Here is a 20,353-nt window from a genome sequence, read left to right on the forward strand (position 1 = left end):
GACACTTAGGATTTTAATATACATGTGTTTAGTTAACAGGGTATTTAAGATATTATCATTTAACTATCCAGATTTATGTAAGTGAAAATATCCTTTTTAAAGAGTTGTGTGTGTATTTTTCAAACCAGAATGTACTTCAGACGGACCTCCTCAGTTCACTGGGAACAGTTTTATCCCCCACTGTGGCATCTATACTGGAAATCAATAGTCAACTGAAGAATATTTTCAAGACTTTGTCGATTGTGGCTAATAAGGTAATGAATATTCTTATTATCTCAAATTGTTAAGGAAGAAACTCCACATGAATTCAAGGGACCCAGGACTTGTTAGTTGAGAAGTGTTTACATGCAGAATCCGTGGGTTATGAGAAGGAATCTGGAGGAGGGAGGAAGAGAGGATGCTGTGGTCAGGATGCTGACCATTGATGTGGTCTGCAGAATCATGGCTAAGAAAAACGAGAGGAAGTGATCTTCAAGAATCATAGCATACATAGCAGTCTATCATATGGTGTGTGTGTGTACATATGTGGTTATATATACATATGTATGCATACCTGCCTAAATATGGATAATAAAATACCTCTGCGTGCATGTCTGGCTCTTGGCGACCCTATGGACTGTAGCCCACCAGGCTCCTCTGTCAGTGGAATTCTCCAGGCAAGAATACTGGAGTGGGTTGCCATGCCCTCCTCCAGGGGATCTTCCTGACCCAGGGATCGAACTCACATCTTCTGCATTATCAGTTGGGTTCTTTATGACTAGGGCCACCTGGGAAGCCCCAAAATACCTCTGCGGCTGCTAAGTCGCTGCAGTCGTGTCCGACTTTGTGCGACCCCATAGACAGCAGCCCACCAAATCCACCGCCCCTGGGATTTTCCAGGCAAGAACATTGGAGTGGGTTGCCATTTCCTTCTCCAATGCATGAAAGTGAAAGGTGAAAGGGAAGTTGCTCAGTCGTATCCGACTCTTAGCGACCCCATGGACTGCAGCCAACCAGGCTCCTCTAGATGTGTTTAAAAATGGTAATAATCACCTCTCAGAGGTGGGAGTGGGACTGGGGTGCTAGGGGCTAGAGGGGAAAGGAAGGGACTTTTCTCTGCAATACTGTTTTCTACCTTTTCTAATTTATATGTATTCAAAAAAGTAAAAATAAAAAATAGACTTAGAACATTAAAAAAATAATATTTTTTTTTTGGCTGTGCTATGTCTTTGTTACTGCAAGAGCTTTTTTCTCTAGTTGCAGTGAGCAGGGCTGCTCTAGTTGTGGTGTGTAGACTTTGCATCATGGCACCTTCTCTTCCTTTGGAGCACACGCTCTAGGGTGCATGGGCTTCAGTTATTGCAGTGTGTTGGCTCAGTAGTTGTGCTTCTGGGCTCTAGAGCACAGGCTCAATAGTGGCTTGTAGGCTTAGTTGCTCTGCAGCTTGTGGAATCTTCCTGGATCCGGGATCGAATCTGTGTCTTCCTTCATTGGGAGGTGGATTCTTTACCACTGAGCCACCAGGGAAGCCCTTAGGACATTTTTTTTTAATTTAAGAAAAGAAAGAAAAAAAATTATTTTTTTCTCTTCAAAGATAGAAGATCAGAAGAAGGAAATGGATGGCTTTCTTAGTACATTGTGTAACAATCTACATGAACTAAAAGAAAATACAGTTTCTTCCTTGGCTGAATCACAGAAGCTGTGTGAAAACTTAACTGAAGACATGAAGAAAACAAAGAAAATCCAATCACAGGTATATAGGTGATTTGAGTGTAAAAAGAAAGCTTTATGATCTTTAGATCCCTGTTACAGACTGAATGCTAGATAACTAAATTAGAAACCTGAAAATACTGTCAGCACTTTTGCTTATAACAGTAATTAATGTGAAATAAGAGTACTTCTCTTGATCAGTTAATATTTGATGATTTGCTACATTCAGAGCACAGTGAGACAAGACAGTCCTTTCTTCATATCAAGAAGAACGCTGAAGCTGCAGAAATATTGCATTGGGAATACAATTAGAAGAAAATGATGAACGCATTTAAAGTGAACTTGTATCTGCGTTATAACCCAGGTGCCTCGAGTGAGTCCAGCAGCACAGTAGCTGCAGTAGTGGCAGAAGGAGACAAAGCTTAGCCGGAGAGGGGAGCCAGAGAAGTGACAGGAGAGGCATAGATAGATTCATGAGCTAGATTTATGCAATCGATTTATGAACTCAGCCAAGAATGGTGGTGGCAGAGCCTAGCTGCCTCAAAGAAGACACGTTTTAGACAATACTTATGTGTATGGGCAGAAAAACTCGAGAACTATATTTGTGACCAATTGTGTTAACAGTTTATTTTAGTTTCTATTCTGTGGAAAGTGTAAAGCATTCCAGCAGAGGGTTTTAATGTAGATTTTATTTTTTTGCGCCTATTCTGTTGTTTGCTAAATGTAATAGTCTGATCATGACACTGAATAAATGTGTCTTTTTAAAAACAGTCTACTCTGAAGCCATTTTGGTAAACTACCCCAACATTGTGAAGTCAGATTTCCTTCAGGGTGATGCTGGGTTCGGAATTTATTTACAGCCTGCTTGGGCGGAGAAGGCCTTGTCTTCAGAAAGCTTATTGTAGTTGAACTAACAGTTACTATGTTATGACCTGGCGTTCACAGCTAAAGAGGTCACCCAAGCAAAGTCATGGAGTTTTTAGGTTACTAATATGATTGTTGGCACATCCTATGCAATATATCTAACTTGAATTATGGTGCCATGTAAAGTTCTAGATGGAATGAAGCTTGTGAATCATCCATTATCATGTGTAATCATTTAATAACCTCTTGAGAGAATTCTTTGGTGTATAGTGCTTAGGACGCCATGCTTTTACTGTTGTGGCCCGGGTTGTTCTATCCCTGGCCAGGGAACTAAGATCCCACAAGCTGCTCACTGTGACCAAAGAAACCAAACCAACCAAAACAAATACACCCCTCTTGGATGGAATGAAAAGAAAGAAACTTTAAAATAAGATTGTTTCCCTAACTGATAAGCATAAAACTTTTCACACAAAAGGTTAATATTGAAATTCGTACAAGTAATAGTTAACATTTATTGAGCAACTCACTATGTATTTATTCCTCCCACCAGCATAGATACAGGTTCTATTACTAGCTCAGTTTTCTGATGAGGAAACTGAGTCCTTGGGAACATCTGACAATATTTAGATCCCCTTATAGCTATGGTGGGGATTATACTGCCTGAAAGGAATCCATTTTTGAAGGAGCTTTTCTAAATGTTTCTAGAACATATTCTTGAAATTTGAAATTGCAGCAATTTCTTATACCTCTTCATAGAGTGTTTGCCTTAAACCTGCCTAGATCTTTTTAGGTATATATTCTGAGGAACACCTATGATGTGAAAAGTATTTTAGCATGAGTGACTTGACTTCCTTGGCTTAAAAGAAGCAGGTTTACTAACTGAGCTGTTTCTTAGATATTCTAGAACTTGAGATTAGCACTGACAAACCTGTTTACATGTAGATAAATCTAATACCTGCATTCCCTCTACTTTGAGATCAGCAGAAATATTGACATTTTATTCAAAATCAATATGTTGAATGTGTATTGTCAGCTGTTGTGTTATTCAGAGATGTGTTTCAAGATGCCACATTGAGAAAATGATAAGCTCTTTTAACATTAAAATGATCCAACTAGGTTCTATAAAATGTTTCAGCTATATTGGTTGATAATATTTTTGGATTACTTGACTCATTAGATTTTCAGCATTACTTTCCCTTCTAGTAGTGTTATCAGTTAAGAAGCAACTATGTGTATCTGTCAGAATGGTTCTCTTTTTGGTATGTTTGGTTAGTTCTGAAGTACACTGAAAGCAACTTGTTACTTATAGTTAAAATAGCTTGCTAATTTAAAAGTTTGCTAATTATTTAGTTTTTTTAAAAAGTGCCTGTAGTATGATTATTCCTTCAGCATCACTTCTACTACCTTCCTCTGTCAGAGAGGTGGAGTTAAAGATCTCTTATCAGGAATGTGAATCATTCTCACCTATGGGAAAATACTTTATGTCAGTATGGAGTAAAAAGTCTAACCATTATAATTTCAATCTTTTCCCTCCCCGCACCTTTCTTACAGGAACTTTACCAGTTAATCAATCTTTGGGAGGAGAGATACTGTGATTTGGAGGAAAAGTGTAAAAACATCCAGAAACCACTTAGCAGTGTTCAAGAAAATACAGAGCAGTAAGCTGTTTTTAAATTTGCTTTAGCTTTTCTCTCCCTGAAATTATTTCTGAATAAAAAGTTTAAATAGTACAAATACTATCAACCCATTTTCTCATATATTTTATTATGTTCATTTTATCATCCTCATTTCCTCTCTCCCCCTTTCTCTGTAATATTATATACTATATTAAATAATTATATAATATTATATAGTACGTTGAAGTGATGTGAAGTGAAAGTTGCTCAGTCATGTCTCTTTGTGACCCCACCAGGCTTCTCTGTCCATAGAATTCTCCAGGCCAGAATACTGGAGTGAGTAGCTGTTCCCTTCTCCAGGGGAACTTCCCAACCCAGGGATCGAACCTAGGTCTCCTACATTGCAGGTGGATTCTTTACCGTCTGAGCCACCAGGGAAGCCCATATAGTTAGTATGTTGTATTATATAATATTGCCTGTAGATGAACAATCTTTTGAATGACAGTGGATACAGATATATATATATTATATAGCATATAATACTATATATATATAATTTTCTGAATAAGTATGGTCTTTGTAATCTCCACTTTCCCCCAAATACTTCAGTGTATATCCTAAAAACATAAGATACTGTCTTATATAATAATTATTTTATTTAAAAATTTTTAAAAATTTTATTGGAATATAGTTGATTTACAATGTTGTGTTAGTTTCAAGTATACAGCAAAGTGAATCAGTTAAACATATACCTATATCCCATTTCTTTTTAGAGTCTTTTCCCATGTATAGTATTACAGAATATTAACTAGAATTCCCTGTGTATACAGTAGGTTCTTATTATCTATTGTAACAATTATTTTAAATTAGAAAATTAATATTGAGAACTACTGTTATCTAATATACATACCTGATTCAATTTTTGCCAATTCTCTCACTAATGTTTTTTATAAGAAAAAAATAAAAAAGGATTTTCCTCCTGGTCCAGGATTTAATTCAGAATCACACATTGCATTTGTCATGTCTCTTTGAGTCTCCTTTAATCTAGAGCAGTCACTTAGTCTTTGTCTTTCATGGCCTTTTCTTTTTCCGTGAGCATAGAGTATTTATTTAGTAGAGTGTCCCTTATTTGGGGTGGCCTTCATGGTTAGTTGGAGTTGTCAAGAATAACACAAAAGTAGTGTGTTCTTAGTGCATCTCAGATATCAAGAGGTTTAACTTTGATAATTTGGGTATAGTGTTGTCCTGTAGATTCCTCCCCTGTAAAGTTCCTTTGCAATTAATAAAGAACTTAAGGAGAGATACTTTGAAACTATATAAGTCTCCTGTTCTTCTTAGAATCCATTGATATGTATATCTGAAATAATTATGATAGTGGTTGTCAAATGATCTTTTTCTAATTCCGTCATTCCTTCTACATGTGTTAGCTGGCATTCTATTGAGAGGAAGAGCTTTCCCTTTCCCTTGCCATTTATTCTTATTCATTTATGTTATCATGTACTCATGGATTCTTTTATCCTCTGGGTTATAATCCACTGTTTTTTTCATTTTGATGCTCAAATTATCTCAAGTTTTTGTTTTGTTATTATCTTTTTTTTTTTTTGGCTGTGCAGCATGGCATGTCAGATCTTAGTTCCCTGAAGAGGGATCAAACCTGTGTCCCGTGCGGTAGAAGCATGGAGCCCTAACTACTGGGCAGTCAGGGAGCTCCCTGTCCCAGTTTTGACTAGTGAGAGCCTCTTCAAGTTGTCTTCTGTGTGCTTTTGATATGATCTGTCTCTTTTGAGGGGTCGCCAAGAATCAGACACAACTGAGCAACTGACAGACAGACACATAGCGTGGTGTTCCAGTAATCTTGTACTTTCTCAGCTCCAGCTCTAAGTCACAGTAATAGCAACCAAGATCTGGGCACTAGATGTTCTTACTGCTACTGGGGTATCATTTCTTCTAAGGCTTCTCAGGTGGACATAGCTGGAAATACATGTGTGAATGTGTGCATATATGTGCACATAAGTATCTTTTCAGTCCATATTTGTGCTGCTTTTTCAGACTGTGAGAAACTTGGCTTTCATCCACAATGTATTTACATATTTGCTCAATTTTAGAATACACATTAAGTAATTTAACAATTTCTAACTCATATTCGTGATGAAATATATATTTACTAATTAGAGCAGGGTAGTTTGCCAAACCCTGCTCTAATTAGTAAATATATATTGAACTCCGGGAGTTGGTGATGGACAGGGAGGCCTGGCATGCTGCAATTCATGGGGTTGCAAAAAGCCGGGCACGACTGAGCGACTGATCTGATCTGATCTGATCTTGGCAAACTCTGTCTCTGGGCTGGATGCCTGCTACTGCAGATAATTTTATTGACATACCCATGTTTGTTTACTCCATCTGCCAGTTTGTTTATGTGTTGCCTTTGGCTGTATTTAGCTGCTTTTGTACCGCAAAGAGTATATCAAAGACTACTTGTAAGCCTAAAATATTTGCTATCTGGATTTTAAAGAAAAAGTTTGCTGATTCCTGCATTAGTGTTTAATGTTACTTTATAGTTCATTGCTTGCCAGTCTCATATCCTTATCATATAGCTCAATCACACTTATGTTTTCTTTTAGAAGTTTTACAGTTTTATATAAGATTTAAATACATGAGTTTTTTTTTTTTAAAAATTTGGCCATACCACGTGGCTTGCAGTAATTTAGTTCCCTGACCAGGGATCAAATCTGAGTCCTTGGCAGTGAAAGTACCAAGTCCTAACCATTGGACTGCCAGGGAATTCCTCATGATCTGGTTTTTAATTTTTTGTGTAAGGTGTGGGGTTTGTCGAGATTTTTGCCTGTAGATATTATAAACTCACAAGGATAAGAATATTCTGATATTTACCCCTATTTTTGCCCATTAAATTGTTCCTTCCTGAAGTTTCAAGCTTTCTTCTGTTTGGAGAACTTCCTTTAGTCTTTAGGGTAGGTCTGCTGCCCACAAATGCTGTTTTGCTTTGTCTAACAGTATCTTGATTTTCCTTTAATTCCTGAACAGTATTTTATTTTCACTGGCTGTAGAATTCAGAGTTGACAAGTCTTTTCTTTTAGCACCTGGAATATGTTGTTTCATTTCCTTTTGGTCTCCAAGAGATGAGAAATCCACGGTTATTCAAATCTTTTTCATGTATAGGCAGTTTCTCTGTACCTGCTTTCAAGATATTTTCTTTGTCCTTAGTTTTTAAACGTTTGATTATATTGTGTTTGCTTAGGTATTTCTTTGATTTAATCATCTTTGGGTTTGCTCAGTATCTTGAAGGTGGCGCTAGTGGTAAAGAACTGGTAAGAGATGTGGGTTTGATCCCTGGGTCAGGAACATCCCCTGGAAGAGGGCATGGCAATCCACTTCAGTATTCTTGCCTGGATAATCCCATTGACGGAGGAGCCTGGTGGGCTGTGGTCCATGGGACTGCAAAAAGTCAGACACGACTGAAGCAACTTAGCAGCAGCTTCTTGACTCTGTAGATTTATGTCTTTTATCAGACTTTGAAATTTTCATCCTTTTTTTTTTTAAACCAAGATTGATCGATTGATTTTTTTGGCCTTGGCACACAGCTTGTGGGATCTTAGTTCTCCAACCAGGGATTGAACCGCAGGCCATGGCAGCACCAAGTCCTAACCATTTGACTACCTGGGAACTCCCTCCATTATGTCTTTGAACATTTTTCAGCACTGTATTTTTTTCTCCTCTGATTCTAGAACTTTGATGACACAAATGTTCAGTTTTACTTTTTTTATTGTGGTCCCATAGTTCTCTGAGACTATAGATATATAGTCTATTTTCTCTTTGATAAGATTGAGTAAATTTTATAATCTGTCTTTATGCTCACTGACCCTTCTTTTGTCCTGTTTAATCTACTGTTGAACCCATTCAGTGAGATGTTTTATTTCAATTACTGCTTTTTTTCAGTTTTATAATTTGCTTTTTCTTCTTTTTAAAAATCTCTTCTATTTCTTTGTTAAGATTCTCTTTGTCTGTTTTCTAGATGTATTTTAATTGCTCATTGAAAACATTTTTATGATGGTTGATTAAAATCCTTATGAAATTGTTCTAACATTTGAATTATCTCAGTGTTGGTACCTATTGTCTTTACACATTCAAGGTGTGATTTTCCAGAGCGGTTTTCAGTTGTTTCCTGAGCATTTTGTTTATTATGTTAGGTGATTCAGAACCCTATTTAAATCTTTTTTAAATGGGAAGGTCTTGGCCCCCTTTTGGGGCTGTGATTCCAATAAGAATTTACTTTTCAGAGCCCCAGTAGTTTTATTATGGCATGCTTCATTCCTGTGCTGCCTATATGAGAAAAATCTGTATTCTGCTTTTGATGAATAGTGTTCTAAACATGTCATTTAGGACAATTGGCAGTGCCATTCAGGTAACCTATATCCTTACTGAGTTTCTGTTTACTTGTTCTACTAATAAAGGGGTATTGAAATTGATTTTAATTGTAGATTTGTCTGTTTCTCTTCTCAGTTCTGTCAGGTTTTTGCCTCATTTAAGTGATACTCTGTTGCAGATGCATACACAGTAGGGTTGATATATCTTGGAGAATTTACCTTTTATCATTATGTATTACTAGAGTCCCTTTTTATCTGTGATAGTTTTCATTGTTCTGAAGTCTACTTTGTCTGAAATTAATTCAAAATCTTCTGGCTCAGATGGTAAAGAGTCTGCCTACAGTGCAGGAGACCTGGGTTCGATTCCTGGGTCAGGAAGATCCCCTGAGAAGGAAATGGCTACCTACTCCAGTTTTCTTGCCTGGAAAATCCCATGGACGGAGGAGCTTGGCAGGCTACAGTCTGTGGGGCTGCAAAAAGTCACACAGGACTGAGCAACTTCACTTTCACTTTCTTTCAATACAAAAAATGTCAGTTTTCCATTGACTGCTATTTGCATAATATAGCTTTCTCTATCTCTTTACTTTTGAAGTAAGTCTTTATATTTAAAGTGGATTTCTTATAAACAGCATATAATTGGGTCTTGCTTATTTTTTTTTAATCAAATCTAACGATGTATGGCTTTTATCTGTTGTGATTAGACCATTCTCATTTAAATATTGGTATGGTTGGATTAAAACCTACCATTTTGTCATTTTCTATTTGTTGCATCATTTGTGTTTTGTTTTCATTTTTTCCTTTCCTAATTTAAGTCAAGCATCTTTATGTTTTCATTTTATCTCCCATTGACTTGTCATTTATGCTTTTAAAATTACTTTTTAAAACTGGTTTTCCTAAGATTAATAATATATATTTTAAAATGATTTTAATCCACCTCCAAATAGTTTGCTGTTTCGTGTATAATGAAAGGACCTTAACAGTATATTCCCAATTCCTCCTTCCTATCGCATACGCTTTATTTTCATGTATTTTACTTATACATATGCTATATTTACCCAGTACATTGTTCTTCTGCTTTATCTGTTTTCTTTCTTAATATGGCTTCTAGAAATTTTTAAATTGTGTATATGACTCATATTTCTATTGAATGACGCAGCTCTAGAATTCTGGATGTCACCTCTCCTACTACTAACTCCTGTCATCAGTTTTTCAGTTCTGTTGTTGGTCCTATTCATTATTACATGTTCCATTCTGAACTCTTCTTTCTGGATTCTGAGTCTAGGAAGCATTTCCCCACTTTTTATTTCTAGTGGGTTGTGATTCCTTGAGGGGATGGATTTGTGTCAATAACCTGTAAGCTTACCACTTAATTCTCTTTTCCTTTTTCAATTATTTCCACTTTATCTGTAGCTGAACTTTGGTTTTGGGCACATTTGCTTCCCCACTTGATTTGCTCACATGGTGTACCATCTAGTGATGAAAGTGAAGTCACTCAGTCGTGTTCGACCCTTAGCGACCCCATGGACTGCAGCCTACCAGGCTCCCCTGTCCCTGGGATTCTCCAGGCAAGAACACTGGAGCAGGTTGCCATTTCCTTCTACAGTGCATGAAAGTGAAAAGTAAAAGGGAAGTCGCTCAGTCGTGTCCGACTCTTAGCGACCCCACGGACTGCAGCCTACCAGGCTCCTCCATCCATGGGATTTTCCAGGCAAGAGTACTGGAGTGGGTTGCCAAAGGGTAACCTTCATTCCCCAAAGTTTAACTCTGCTCCTATGAGATGACTTTGAATGCTTTTGATATTATAGGGAACTTTAAGGAGAGAAGGAAGCCATTGATGAATTTTAAATATATATTTTGATATTAGTTTCATATCAGCATTATGTTACATTGCACTATATGTTCTATATGTATAATTTGTCACACCTCAATATACTTGTCTTTTAATTATTAGAAAGTTTTATAATTGACTTTGTTCTATAGTATTTATTATTTTTTATTTATTTTGTGTCATAGACAAGGCAAAACTGCTTAAGAACAGAATGACTTAACTGATTGTGGACAGTTTAGGGACTGTAAACTAGAGACTACAGGCAATAGGAGATGTTCTTAAGTAACGTAATTCAGTGGTTGTTTAGTTGCTAAAGTTGTATCCAGCCTTTTTGCAACCCCTGGGACTATAGCCCGCCAGGCTTCTCTGTCTATGGGATTTTCCAGGTAAGAATACTGGAGTAGGTTGCCATTGCCTTCTCTAGGGGATCCTTCCAGCCCAGGGATTGAACCCTCATCTCCTGCATTGCAGGTAGATTCTTTACCACTGAGCAACCTGGAAGGAGTAAAATACTTAGGCAGAGTTCATTTTAATAACCATATAGTTAGTATTATAAGAGGTATGAAGTAAAGTGTCACATCTGGAAAAGGGCTGAAAAAGGTTTTATAAGAAAAGAGATATTTTCAAAAGTCATTTAGTCACAGATGTGATATCAATCTGCTGTGAAAAGACAAGAACTTGAACTCTAGAATAAGACTACTGAGGTTTGAATATTCCATTTTGGAGCTGTGTGATCTTGGGCAAGTTATGTATCCTTTGAGTCTTAGTTTTTCATTTTAACAGTGTTATTCTCTTTTCCTATAGGAAATCTAAAGATATAATTAGCAAAACAACTTCTCACAGTGAAAAATTTTGTGCTGATTTTGAAGAGTTGTCAGAGGAACTCAGACATTTTAACCAAGAAGGTACAAAATTGGTTGAAGAGTCTAAGAAACACTGTGATAAACTCAGTAGCAACCTTGAAATAATTTCTAAAGAGACTGAACAGAGATGCGAGGCTCTGAACACAAGCACACTTTGTTTTTCTGAACAGTGGGCATCTTGGTTAAGTAAAAGGCAAGAGGAACTTCAGAATTTATTGAAGGTAATTACTTTGTAACTGGAACCTCCTTTGGGGATAACAGTGATAATCAGAAAATTTTATATTCTTGGCTAAGAGTTGGCTTCAAAACACATGCTAAAGTATACTGAATAACTTAAAATTGTAGGGATAACAGTTGGTATGCTTATACATGATCTTGTTTCACATATATACGTTTTCTAGATCTCCAGATGATTTAACATTTGTCTGATCTGTCCTATATCTATCTTTGGTTTTTGATTTGTTAGTTTGGTTTAGAGCATGCTGTCTTTTGGTATATAATACTTTTCACTTATAAATGATTTTTACTTTTGTCTGGGTACATTCAAACCTTCTATTGCTTTAAGTATTTAGGATATTGTTCTGGTTACTCAGAAGATATCTGATAGATTTGTGGGTTTGCTTGAACTTAACATTTGCATGAACCCTTTGTGCCTTGGTTTTCCTTCTGTGCAATGAAAGGATTTTACTACTATTCTTAGAAATTAGGTAAAAGAACTTACGTGTTTTAAGCTATATAACCTGTTTTCACAAAAAGGAACCATGACTAGTAGAAAAATAGATAATTTCAGGTTTGGAGCAGGAAATATACCAGATGAGCCTATAGATCTTGTCATACCAGAAAGTAAAGATGCTGTTAAAGATGAATGGAATTGTCTCAAAAAGACTTAGGAGCCAACCTGAGACACTCCCTTATTTGGAGGTGGTACAATTTGAGCATCATGAGCAACCATTGCTACAGTAAAGATATATCAAATATGTTAAAATTGATAAATTCATAGAAATTTCATTAGTCTCCTTTGGATCATGCTAGGGAAGCAGTAAATTATTCTCTAAGAAGTGGTAAATGAAGGGAAACAATTGAAAGGTCATCTGTCTTTCCTGAAAGAACTCTGTCTTGGTTTAGCAGGGTAGTAGATGACGAAAAGTGTTTCAAAGAAGAATTCCAGCTAGTAAAATGCAGAAGAAATGATAGAATTAGGATATCACCATCTTGCAAAACCCTAGTGAAATAATCCTTGTGGACATTAGTGACTGCGTACGCCATTTGAGCAAAAGCTGATGAGAGATCTTTATAACTAAGAAGGTGACCATACTCAAACACACTGGCTGATTTTTTTCCATGCAGCTTGTGGGATTTTAGTTTCCCAACCAGGGATTGAACCTCGGCCCTTGCCAGTGAAAGCACTGCATCCTAACCACTGGACGACCAGGGAATTCCCCACACCGATTAATCTTAACGTGAGAGACACAACCAGGCATTATGTACTTTCAGTACCACCTATGAAATATTCTTGCCAAAAAGTTAAAACCTGGTCTAGATCAAGCCTTTAGATCTAACTAATTTGTAGAAGATACAGAGGACAAATGAACATGTGAAAATGACAGAGGTGCAATTGAACATATCTAATAATTGAGATATTCAGTAGAGCACAAATACCTGGTTTCTTCAATGAAATTTTCTTTCAAAGAAGAAAGTATGGATAACCTATATCAAAAGAGAGTTCAGACCTAGAGGGCCTTAAGCCCTGGTTTGCCTAGGATGCTGCTGCTGCTGCTGCTAAGTCACTTCAGTCATATCTGACTCTGTGCGACCCCAGAGACGGCAGCCCACCAGGCTCCCCCGTCCCTGGGATTCTCCAGGCAAGAACACTGGAGTGGGTTGCCATTTCCTTCTCCAATGCATGAAAGTGAAAAGTGAAAGTGAAGTAGCTCAGTCGTGTCCGACTCTTTGAGACCTCATGGACTGCAGCCTACCAGACTCCTCCTCCATCCATGAGATTTTCCAGGCAAGAGTACTGGAGTGGGTTGCCATTGCCTTCTCCATAGTCCTTGTTTATATTTATTGCACTGGGGTAATTATTATTAATGGCCCTTTTTACTCTTAGAATATCTCAGTTTTGATGAGAAATTATATAGTCACTTACTTAAGACATATCAACCAAATCTAATGATGAATTCTGATTCAAACAAGTCTGAAAAACATGAGAGAACTTGTGAAATTTAAACAGACTAGACATTTGATATAAAAAAAGGAACGCTAAATTTTTTAGATGTGAGTTCAGTTCAGTTCAGTTGCTCAGTCGTGTCAGACTCTTTGCAACCCCATAGACTGCAGCACGACAGGCCTCCCTGTCCATTACCAACTCCTGTACCGAAACTCATGTCCCTTGAGTCGGTGATGCCATTTAGATGTGAGAGTGGTCTTAAAAAGTTCTTAACTCTTGGAGAAGTACCCGATGTAAAAGGATAAAATGATACAGAAATTGCTTCAGAACTGTCTTGGCTTCAGAACTGGCCAGTCTTAATGGATCTATATCCATGTAGTAATAAACGGTGAGGCTGGGTAGTGAATATAAAGGGATTATTAGTATTACTATTTATATTTTTATGTGTGTTTCTAAAACCTTTGTTATGGAAAATTTCAAGGTAAGAAGTTAAAATGTTGCATAAAGCACTGGCAACTTTGATCTTAGTAATGAAATCTCATTTGCATCATTTACAGGTTGTAAACCAAGGCTGTGAGACTTCAAGTTTAGAGATTACTGAACAATTAAGTAGGCATAAAGCAGCTAATGAGAACCAGCAAAACTTTTTTCTCAGTCAGATAACTGTTGATGAAGAAGAATTAATGACACGAAGTCAAGAACTTAATAAAACAGTAAAAATAGGTTTGAATAAGCTTAACTGCTTTCTACAACAGGATCTGAAACTGGATATCTCAACAGGTACTTTTAAAGGGAAATTGAATTAAATTTTTGAAGTTGAATTCAACTGTATACAGTGCTAGTTGTTCCTAGAAACTAGGTCCTGCCATTCCCTGACACTGATTTACCATCTCACTCTGATTAATTCAAATATGGAAAAACTGGAATCCTAAAGTAGATTTAATCAAGCATTAGATGATATACATGGCATATACTCCCAGAAACTTGGGCAATCATAATTCAGTAAAAGTTTACAAACATTCAGGCAACTGGCTTTATTAAGAGAACACAAAAAGAAAGCCTACCATCTATCTAGCACTGTCTATAAAAGGACATTTTCATACCAAAAGTGGAGGAATGTAATTAAATAAATCTAGTTCAATGCAAGGTTCACCACACTGTACATTTTTTATGTGCACCTCTCCTTTTGTCGTGGACCATTTAGATTGGCAATCAGGAATTACCATTTGGGGAGGTCAGGGCAGTGTAAGCTATAATGTATTCAGGGAGGCCTTCATGAAAGAAGGTTTAACACAGGATGTTGAAAACTGTTTAACACAGGATGAGTAATTGAGTTATTCATTAGGTTGCGGTAGTGGTGACACTGTAAATTTACTAAAAGTCATTGAGTGTATTTTGTGGTATGTAAATTATACTTTAAAGTCTTTTTTTTTTTTTAGCAGTTATAAAAGGAGATGGCACTAAAGGATGCTAGTTAATTTTTCCCCCCAAGACTCTTGATATTTATTATCCATTTTCCAATGAAATTAGAAATATAGATGTTAAGTGAAAAGGCCAGTGCCCATGTAAATTATTAGAACATGAATTATTATAAAGAAATGTAACTGGGTTAATATTTACTTTCCACCAAATTTACAGTAAAATGATTATTCCTGTCTAACTGATCATGCTTAGAAAATTGTATCTTATTCCAATAATGTTGCCATCTTTTTCAGAACACTCTGAATCCTTTTAGAGCCTATAATACATCTTCTGTAGGGGGAAAATTTCATGTTTTGGCATAGGTTGGATCTTGCAATTGGTTGAGTTGTCAATTTAGGAAATATTTTAAGCAACATATGCCTGACAGATAACAAAATTGATTCTTATATATGGCAGTGCTTATATTTTTGGAAGACAAAGACTTACTGGGAAGTATAAGTTTTAGCATTAAAAAAATGCTGGGAGAGAAGTTCAAGAGGGAGGGGACATATGTATACCTATGACTGATTGATGTTGATGTATGGCAGAAACCAACACAATATTATAAAACAATTATTTTTCAGTTAAAAAAAAAACCTTACTCATAAGCCACATTTCAATTTTTACCACTTATATCCACTAAAGGTACAACCCCACAGAGGAAAAATTATGTATACCCATCAACACTGGTGAGAACCCAGCCACGTGAACAGCTCCTTGATCAGTTGAAAATGAAACAGCCTGAGCTGTTAACAACGCTAAACTGTTCAGAAAACAACAAAGAGACCAGTCAGGTAAAATTTATTTTAGGCATCATAATTTTAGAATTCTCCCATAAGCTTTGTTTTTAATCTACCTTTATCTATTATTGTATCACTGATTTTGGCTGTGCTAGGTCTTCGCTGCCGCATGAGGGCTCTCTCTAGCTGTGACAGTCAGAGGCTGTCTAGTGGTGGTGGCTCCTCTGGTCGCAGAGCCGGGCTCTAGGCGTGTGGTCCCAGAGTTGGGGCACGTGGGCTTAGTTGCTCCTTGGCATGTAGGAGCTTCCTGAGCCAGGGATCCACCCATGTCCCTGCATTGCAAGACAGACTCCTAGCCACTGGACCACCAGGGAAGCCCTAGACGATGTTTATGTTGTGTTTATTATGTGCTCGACATTGTTCTGAGCATTTTACATATGTATTTACTTAGTCAATTCTTTCAGTAACTCCATAAGGTGAATGCTAGTACTATCCCCAGTTTAACAGGTGAGGAAACTAAGAATTACCTTGTCCCAAATCACAAGGATGGAGCTGGAAGTAGAATGTAGAGAATCTCTACAATCTGTGTGTTTACCTATAGTAATTATAGAAAAGTTGGGAAATTGGAAAGTAACAAAGAAGAAAGTAAAAAGTAAACTATAATCTCTTTATTCTGAGATTATCACATTTAACACTTTATTATAGGTACTTCTCTATGTGAAAACATAACAGGAATTATTTTTATTATTTTGTAGATGTTCCGCTAATTTTGTTGAGGTTTAACTTTTAAGTAATGGACATTGTGTTATTTTTCAAAGAAGAAAACTGCCTTGTGTGAAGATTTTTTGTAACCTCACCCCCACCATGTGAAGATTTTTGAGCCCTGGGAATTTATCAATTCATCTAGCTTCTTCTTTTAGGACTTGGATGAAGAGAATGCGGTTCTGGTGCTCACTGTTGAAGAACCTCTAACTCAGGAGCCATCTGTAGATACTAGTTTGGATTGTTCATCAAGTGGTGGGGTTCCATTTTTCCAGGTACCTGATTGTATCTTGTTAGATAACCCTTCCACATGTAACGTAAATCTGTTATTTGCTATTCAGTATAAAGGCATTGCTCTTGATGGATGGAACAGGAAAAGTATTTTAGTCATTCCTTTGGGATGGCTTGTTAACTTTTCTGGTTTAAAGAATTTATACAAGTATGATAATTGGTTAGGGTTTTTTTGGTAGGATAAATAAATGCAAAATTTGACTTATTCCCATCCTTGGCTGGTAATCTTCTGTTGTTATCCTTACCCCTTTTCTATTTCCTCCATACTCAGAATGATACTAAAAGCAGTCATTTCTCTCTTCCCTCCACCTTCGAAGTGGATGTCCTGGAGCCTATCTCTGCCCACAATAAGACTTTGAAGGCTAAGATGTTTAAATTGAGACTGAATGCCTTTCCGGTTTAATGACTGAGTCTCCTGCCTTAGGCTTTTCTCCTATTAACTATTCCCCCAGGTAGCCTGCACTTCTCACCTGCCTTGATCTTGAGCATTTATTTACATCCTGTGCCCTCTCCTTCCCGCTTTTCACCCCTTTTGGGAGTATGACACTCCCAACTGTCTAATCTTTCCCTCTCATTTAAAGGCATAAGCCTAGACAGAGTCTGTGAAGTAAGAATTTCCTATTCTAGCTCAGATTCCATTAAATTCCTCTCTCTCTGCATCAAGGCAATTTTATCCTCCAAATCTTCCTACCTTTTGCTTTATTCTTTACTATTAGAAAATGCTAGATATATTTCTATTTTTCAACCCTCTCTTCTATCTTATAAAATTAAGAAAAGAGGGAAAGTTAAGAGGACTTAAGTGACTGCTTAATCCCTATTTGAAAATTCTTTCATTATTACAGCATATGATGTTCTGAAGGCCAGGCTTAGTGCTTCAGTTACGGCAAGGAAGTTCCTACAGTACCAGAAAAGACTTGGGACTGGATTTTAGACCTTTAGCTAAAGTCCAGAAATTACTTTTTTCTCTGATATCTATCTGATTTGGGGAAGTTTTCTAGGTTAGAAACTCTAAAGCTGCTTTACAATTTGTCTAAGAATTGATGAGTGGGTCTATAAGAAAAGTCATCAGTTACCTAAAGCTCTCTAAGGGCAAGTACAAGGATTCCAGTGAAGTATTCCCAAATGAGAAACATGAAATAAGTTTTTTAAAAGATAAAATATAGGTTAAATAAAAAGTATCTTGCGATAGCCTATAGATCTATGCTTAAAATAGAATTACCTCTTTTTTTGGAGTGGGGGGCGCTGCATCTTGCAGCCCGTGGGATCTTAGCTCCCTGACCAGGGATTGAACCCTGGCCCTGGCAGTGAAAGCACAGAGTCCGAACCCCTGGACTGCCAGGGAAGTCCCAGAATTGCCATTTTTGTACAATAGCCCATCTTTGTTTCCCTAGAGCAAGATTGCTAGCAGCAGCACTATTGACATTTTGAGCTGGCTGGCTAATTCTTTGTTGTGGTGACCTGCCCTGTGTATTATGTGGTATTCATTAGCAGCTTCCCTGGCTTCTATCCACCGAAAGCCAGTAGTACCCCTCTAGCTTTAACAACCAAAAATGTCTTCAGACATAAGCAAATGTCCCGAGAGGCAAAAGTCTCCGTGTTGATCACCATGGCCCTACAGTAAAATCTGTAATTATTTTTTTGGAAAACCATACATAAAGTTAAATTTCTTTCTCAAACACACCCCCCACTTGGTGATAAAATAAGAAGGCATTCATTTCTACTTTCTAGGCAAAGTGTTGGCTCAAATTTGTGCTGAGTATTTCTAAAGTTTTCCACACCTAATTTCTTCCCTATAACCCAGAGAATTTTGAAAATAGAATATGATTAATATGTGTCACATGTTACTTTATATTGACTTAATTTTCTCCCTTAAATCCACAGCATAAAAAATCACATGGAAAAGACAAAGAAAACAGAGGCACTAATCCATTGGAGAAGTCTAAAGTAGAAGAAATCATAGAGCAATCTGTTACGAAGAGCAGGTTACCTCTACGAGCCCAGAACAATTTTTAGTTAACTTGAGGATTGGTAATTTTACTTTTTAAGGAAAATGAAAAATAAAACCTGTAACCCCAGAACTTGAGCCTTGTGTGTAGATTAAAAATGAGTAGAAAATATCAAGGCAATACTGTAAATGTAGTTGAATTTACTACCTATTTTTCTGTCATTGCTGTAGTTCCCTCTGTGTTAAGTTAGATTTCATTTGGGATTTGCATGGAGTAAATATGTATTTCTAGCTTTTGATATAAAATAGCTCTTTCAGAACAAATGAAAAGTGTTTTCTTGTATATTACTAAATAGCAGATAGATAGATGCTGCAGTGTTCTTTTAGGCTTGAACTTATATAGGTAAATATCACCAGCACTTGGTCTTAGAAGGCCATATCCTTTCTTTTCTTACTATGATTGAATTATGTTTATTTTTCCTTGCCTCCTTCCCTAGACTTTTTTATTCTGCTTTCTCAGCTCACTTTCTCCCTTTTTATTTGTCACCAAACCATTTGTAGAGCTAGAAAATGGTATCTGTCCATTATTATTATGAGATAGCCAGAGTTTTATCTAGACATCTTTGACACTTTTCTGTGGTTATCTCTAAAATCACTGTCAACAGTAAACATAACCCTGGAAATATCCCATCAATATTTTTGTTTACCCCTACATGTGAAAAAGCATTTCATTCCTTTTTGAGGCCTAACATATCAGCCCCTACAGAGTTCACAAAAAGCCATTCTCTCCAGAATATAGATTGCTATTATGGGAGAAAAACCCTGAGTTCTGATTAATGGCTGTGTGACCCCATTTTGAGGCCTATGTCTTGTGCAAAAGGTCACACTGATTTAAGGGCTTTTTGAAGCTATTGATTATGAGTGTAATTTATATTCTTTTGTTTACTTGGTGAAACTTTTTGTTGTTCTTTGTATATAATAAAATATGTGTGTATATATTTTTCTCTGCTGAAATCTTAACCCTTAATTGAAGGTCCCTGATATTTTTTTGATCTAGCAGCCAAATTTCTGGAAGTTGGGATGTTTCAGCATGAAGAACCAGAGCACTTAGAATATATGCAAAGAATAAATTTGTGCCCACGTCAAGTTAAGTGTAGAAATTCAGGGTTTGATTTTGATAACTAAGTAAAACCAAGCCCTGTTGGAGAATTAGAAAACGTGCTACTTCAAGGAACTCAATTTGCCTTGCAGAGTATTAATTATCTTAATAAAAATGATCATATAATTTCTCTGCAAAATCAGATGTCAATACAAGCTATGAATAATATCTAATAAAAATAAGCTACCCTTGGTAAATCCATGATTAATAAATTTGATTTCTACATTAAGTTCCTTGTCTCATTATTTCTTATTTTGCAGTGGGTTTACAGAGTTAAGCAAGTTGTATTAGAATTCCTAAAATAGACTTCTGCACAGGTACCAGCAAGGAAGAAAGGCCTTGGTAAACGTCCCAGCTTTCTGTTGCACCCCACAGGGCTACACCTTAGTGTGAGATGAATGAGAAACAGATTAGCCCTCACAGGGCCTGATGTCCAGCTTTAAGCCATCTCATTCCCAAACTGTTTTAAGCTTATCTAGGAATGCTAATGCAGCTGGCTGAACAGCCTACAGAAGCCAAAATAAATCAGGAGAATTTTAACATCTAGAGCCTTAAATTAACTTGGTACATTTTAATATACATTGTG

The 20,353-nt window shown here is 36.7% G+C and overlaps 1 protein-coding gene across 1 annotated transcript in view; it reads left to right on the forward strand.

Moving 5' to 3' along the window:
- KIF11 (kinesin family member 11) overlaps positions 1-19,996 on the forward strand; it is a 46,803-nt gene extending 26,807 nt beyond the window's left edge. Inside the window, exons 15-22 of the mRNA XM_006073689.4 lie at positions 129-254; positions 1,574-1,732; positions 4,105-4,211; positions 11,184-11,463; positions 13,967-14,189; positions 15,516-15,664; positions 16,531-16,647; positions 18,545-19,996. Coding sequence (XP_006073751.2) covers positions 129-254; positions 1,574-1,732; positions 4,105-4,211; positions 11,184-11,463; positions 13,967-14,189; positions 15,516-15,664; positions 16,531-16,647; positions 18,545-18,676 — 1,293 coding nt within the window. The 3' untranslated portion in view covers positions 18,677-19,996. The remainder of the gene's footprint in view (positions 1-128; positions 255-1,573; positions 1,733-4,104; positions 4,212-11,183; positions 11,464-13,966; positions 14,190-15,515; positions 15,665-16,530; positions 16,648-18,544) is intronic.
- The last annotated feature ends 357 nt before the right edge of the window (positions 19,997-20,353 follow it).

This window comes from Bubalus bubalis, chromosome 23 (genome assembly GCF_019923935.1).
Source record: "Bubalus bubalis isolate 160015118507 breed Murrah chromosome 23, NDDB_SH_1, whole genome shotgun sequence".
Classification (NCBI taxonomy): domain Eukaryota; kingdom Metazoa; phylum Chordata; class Mammalia; order Artiodactyla; family Bovidae; genus Bubalus; species Bubalus bubalis.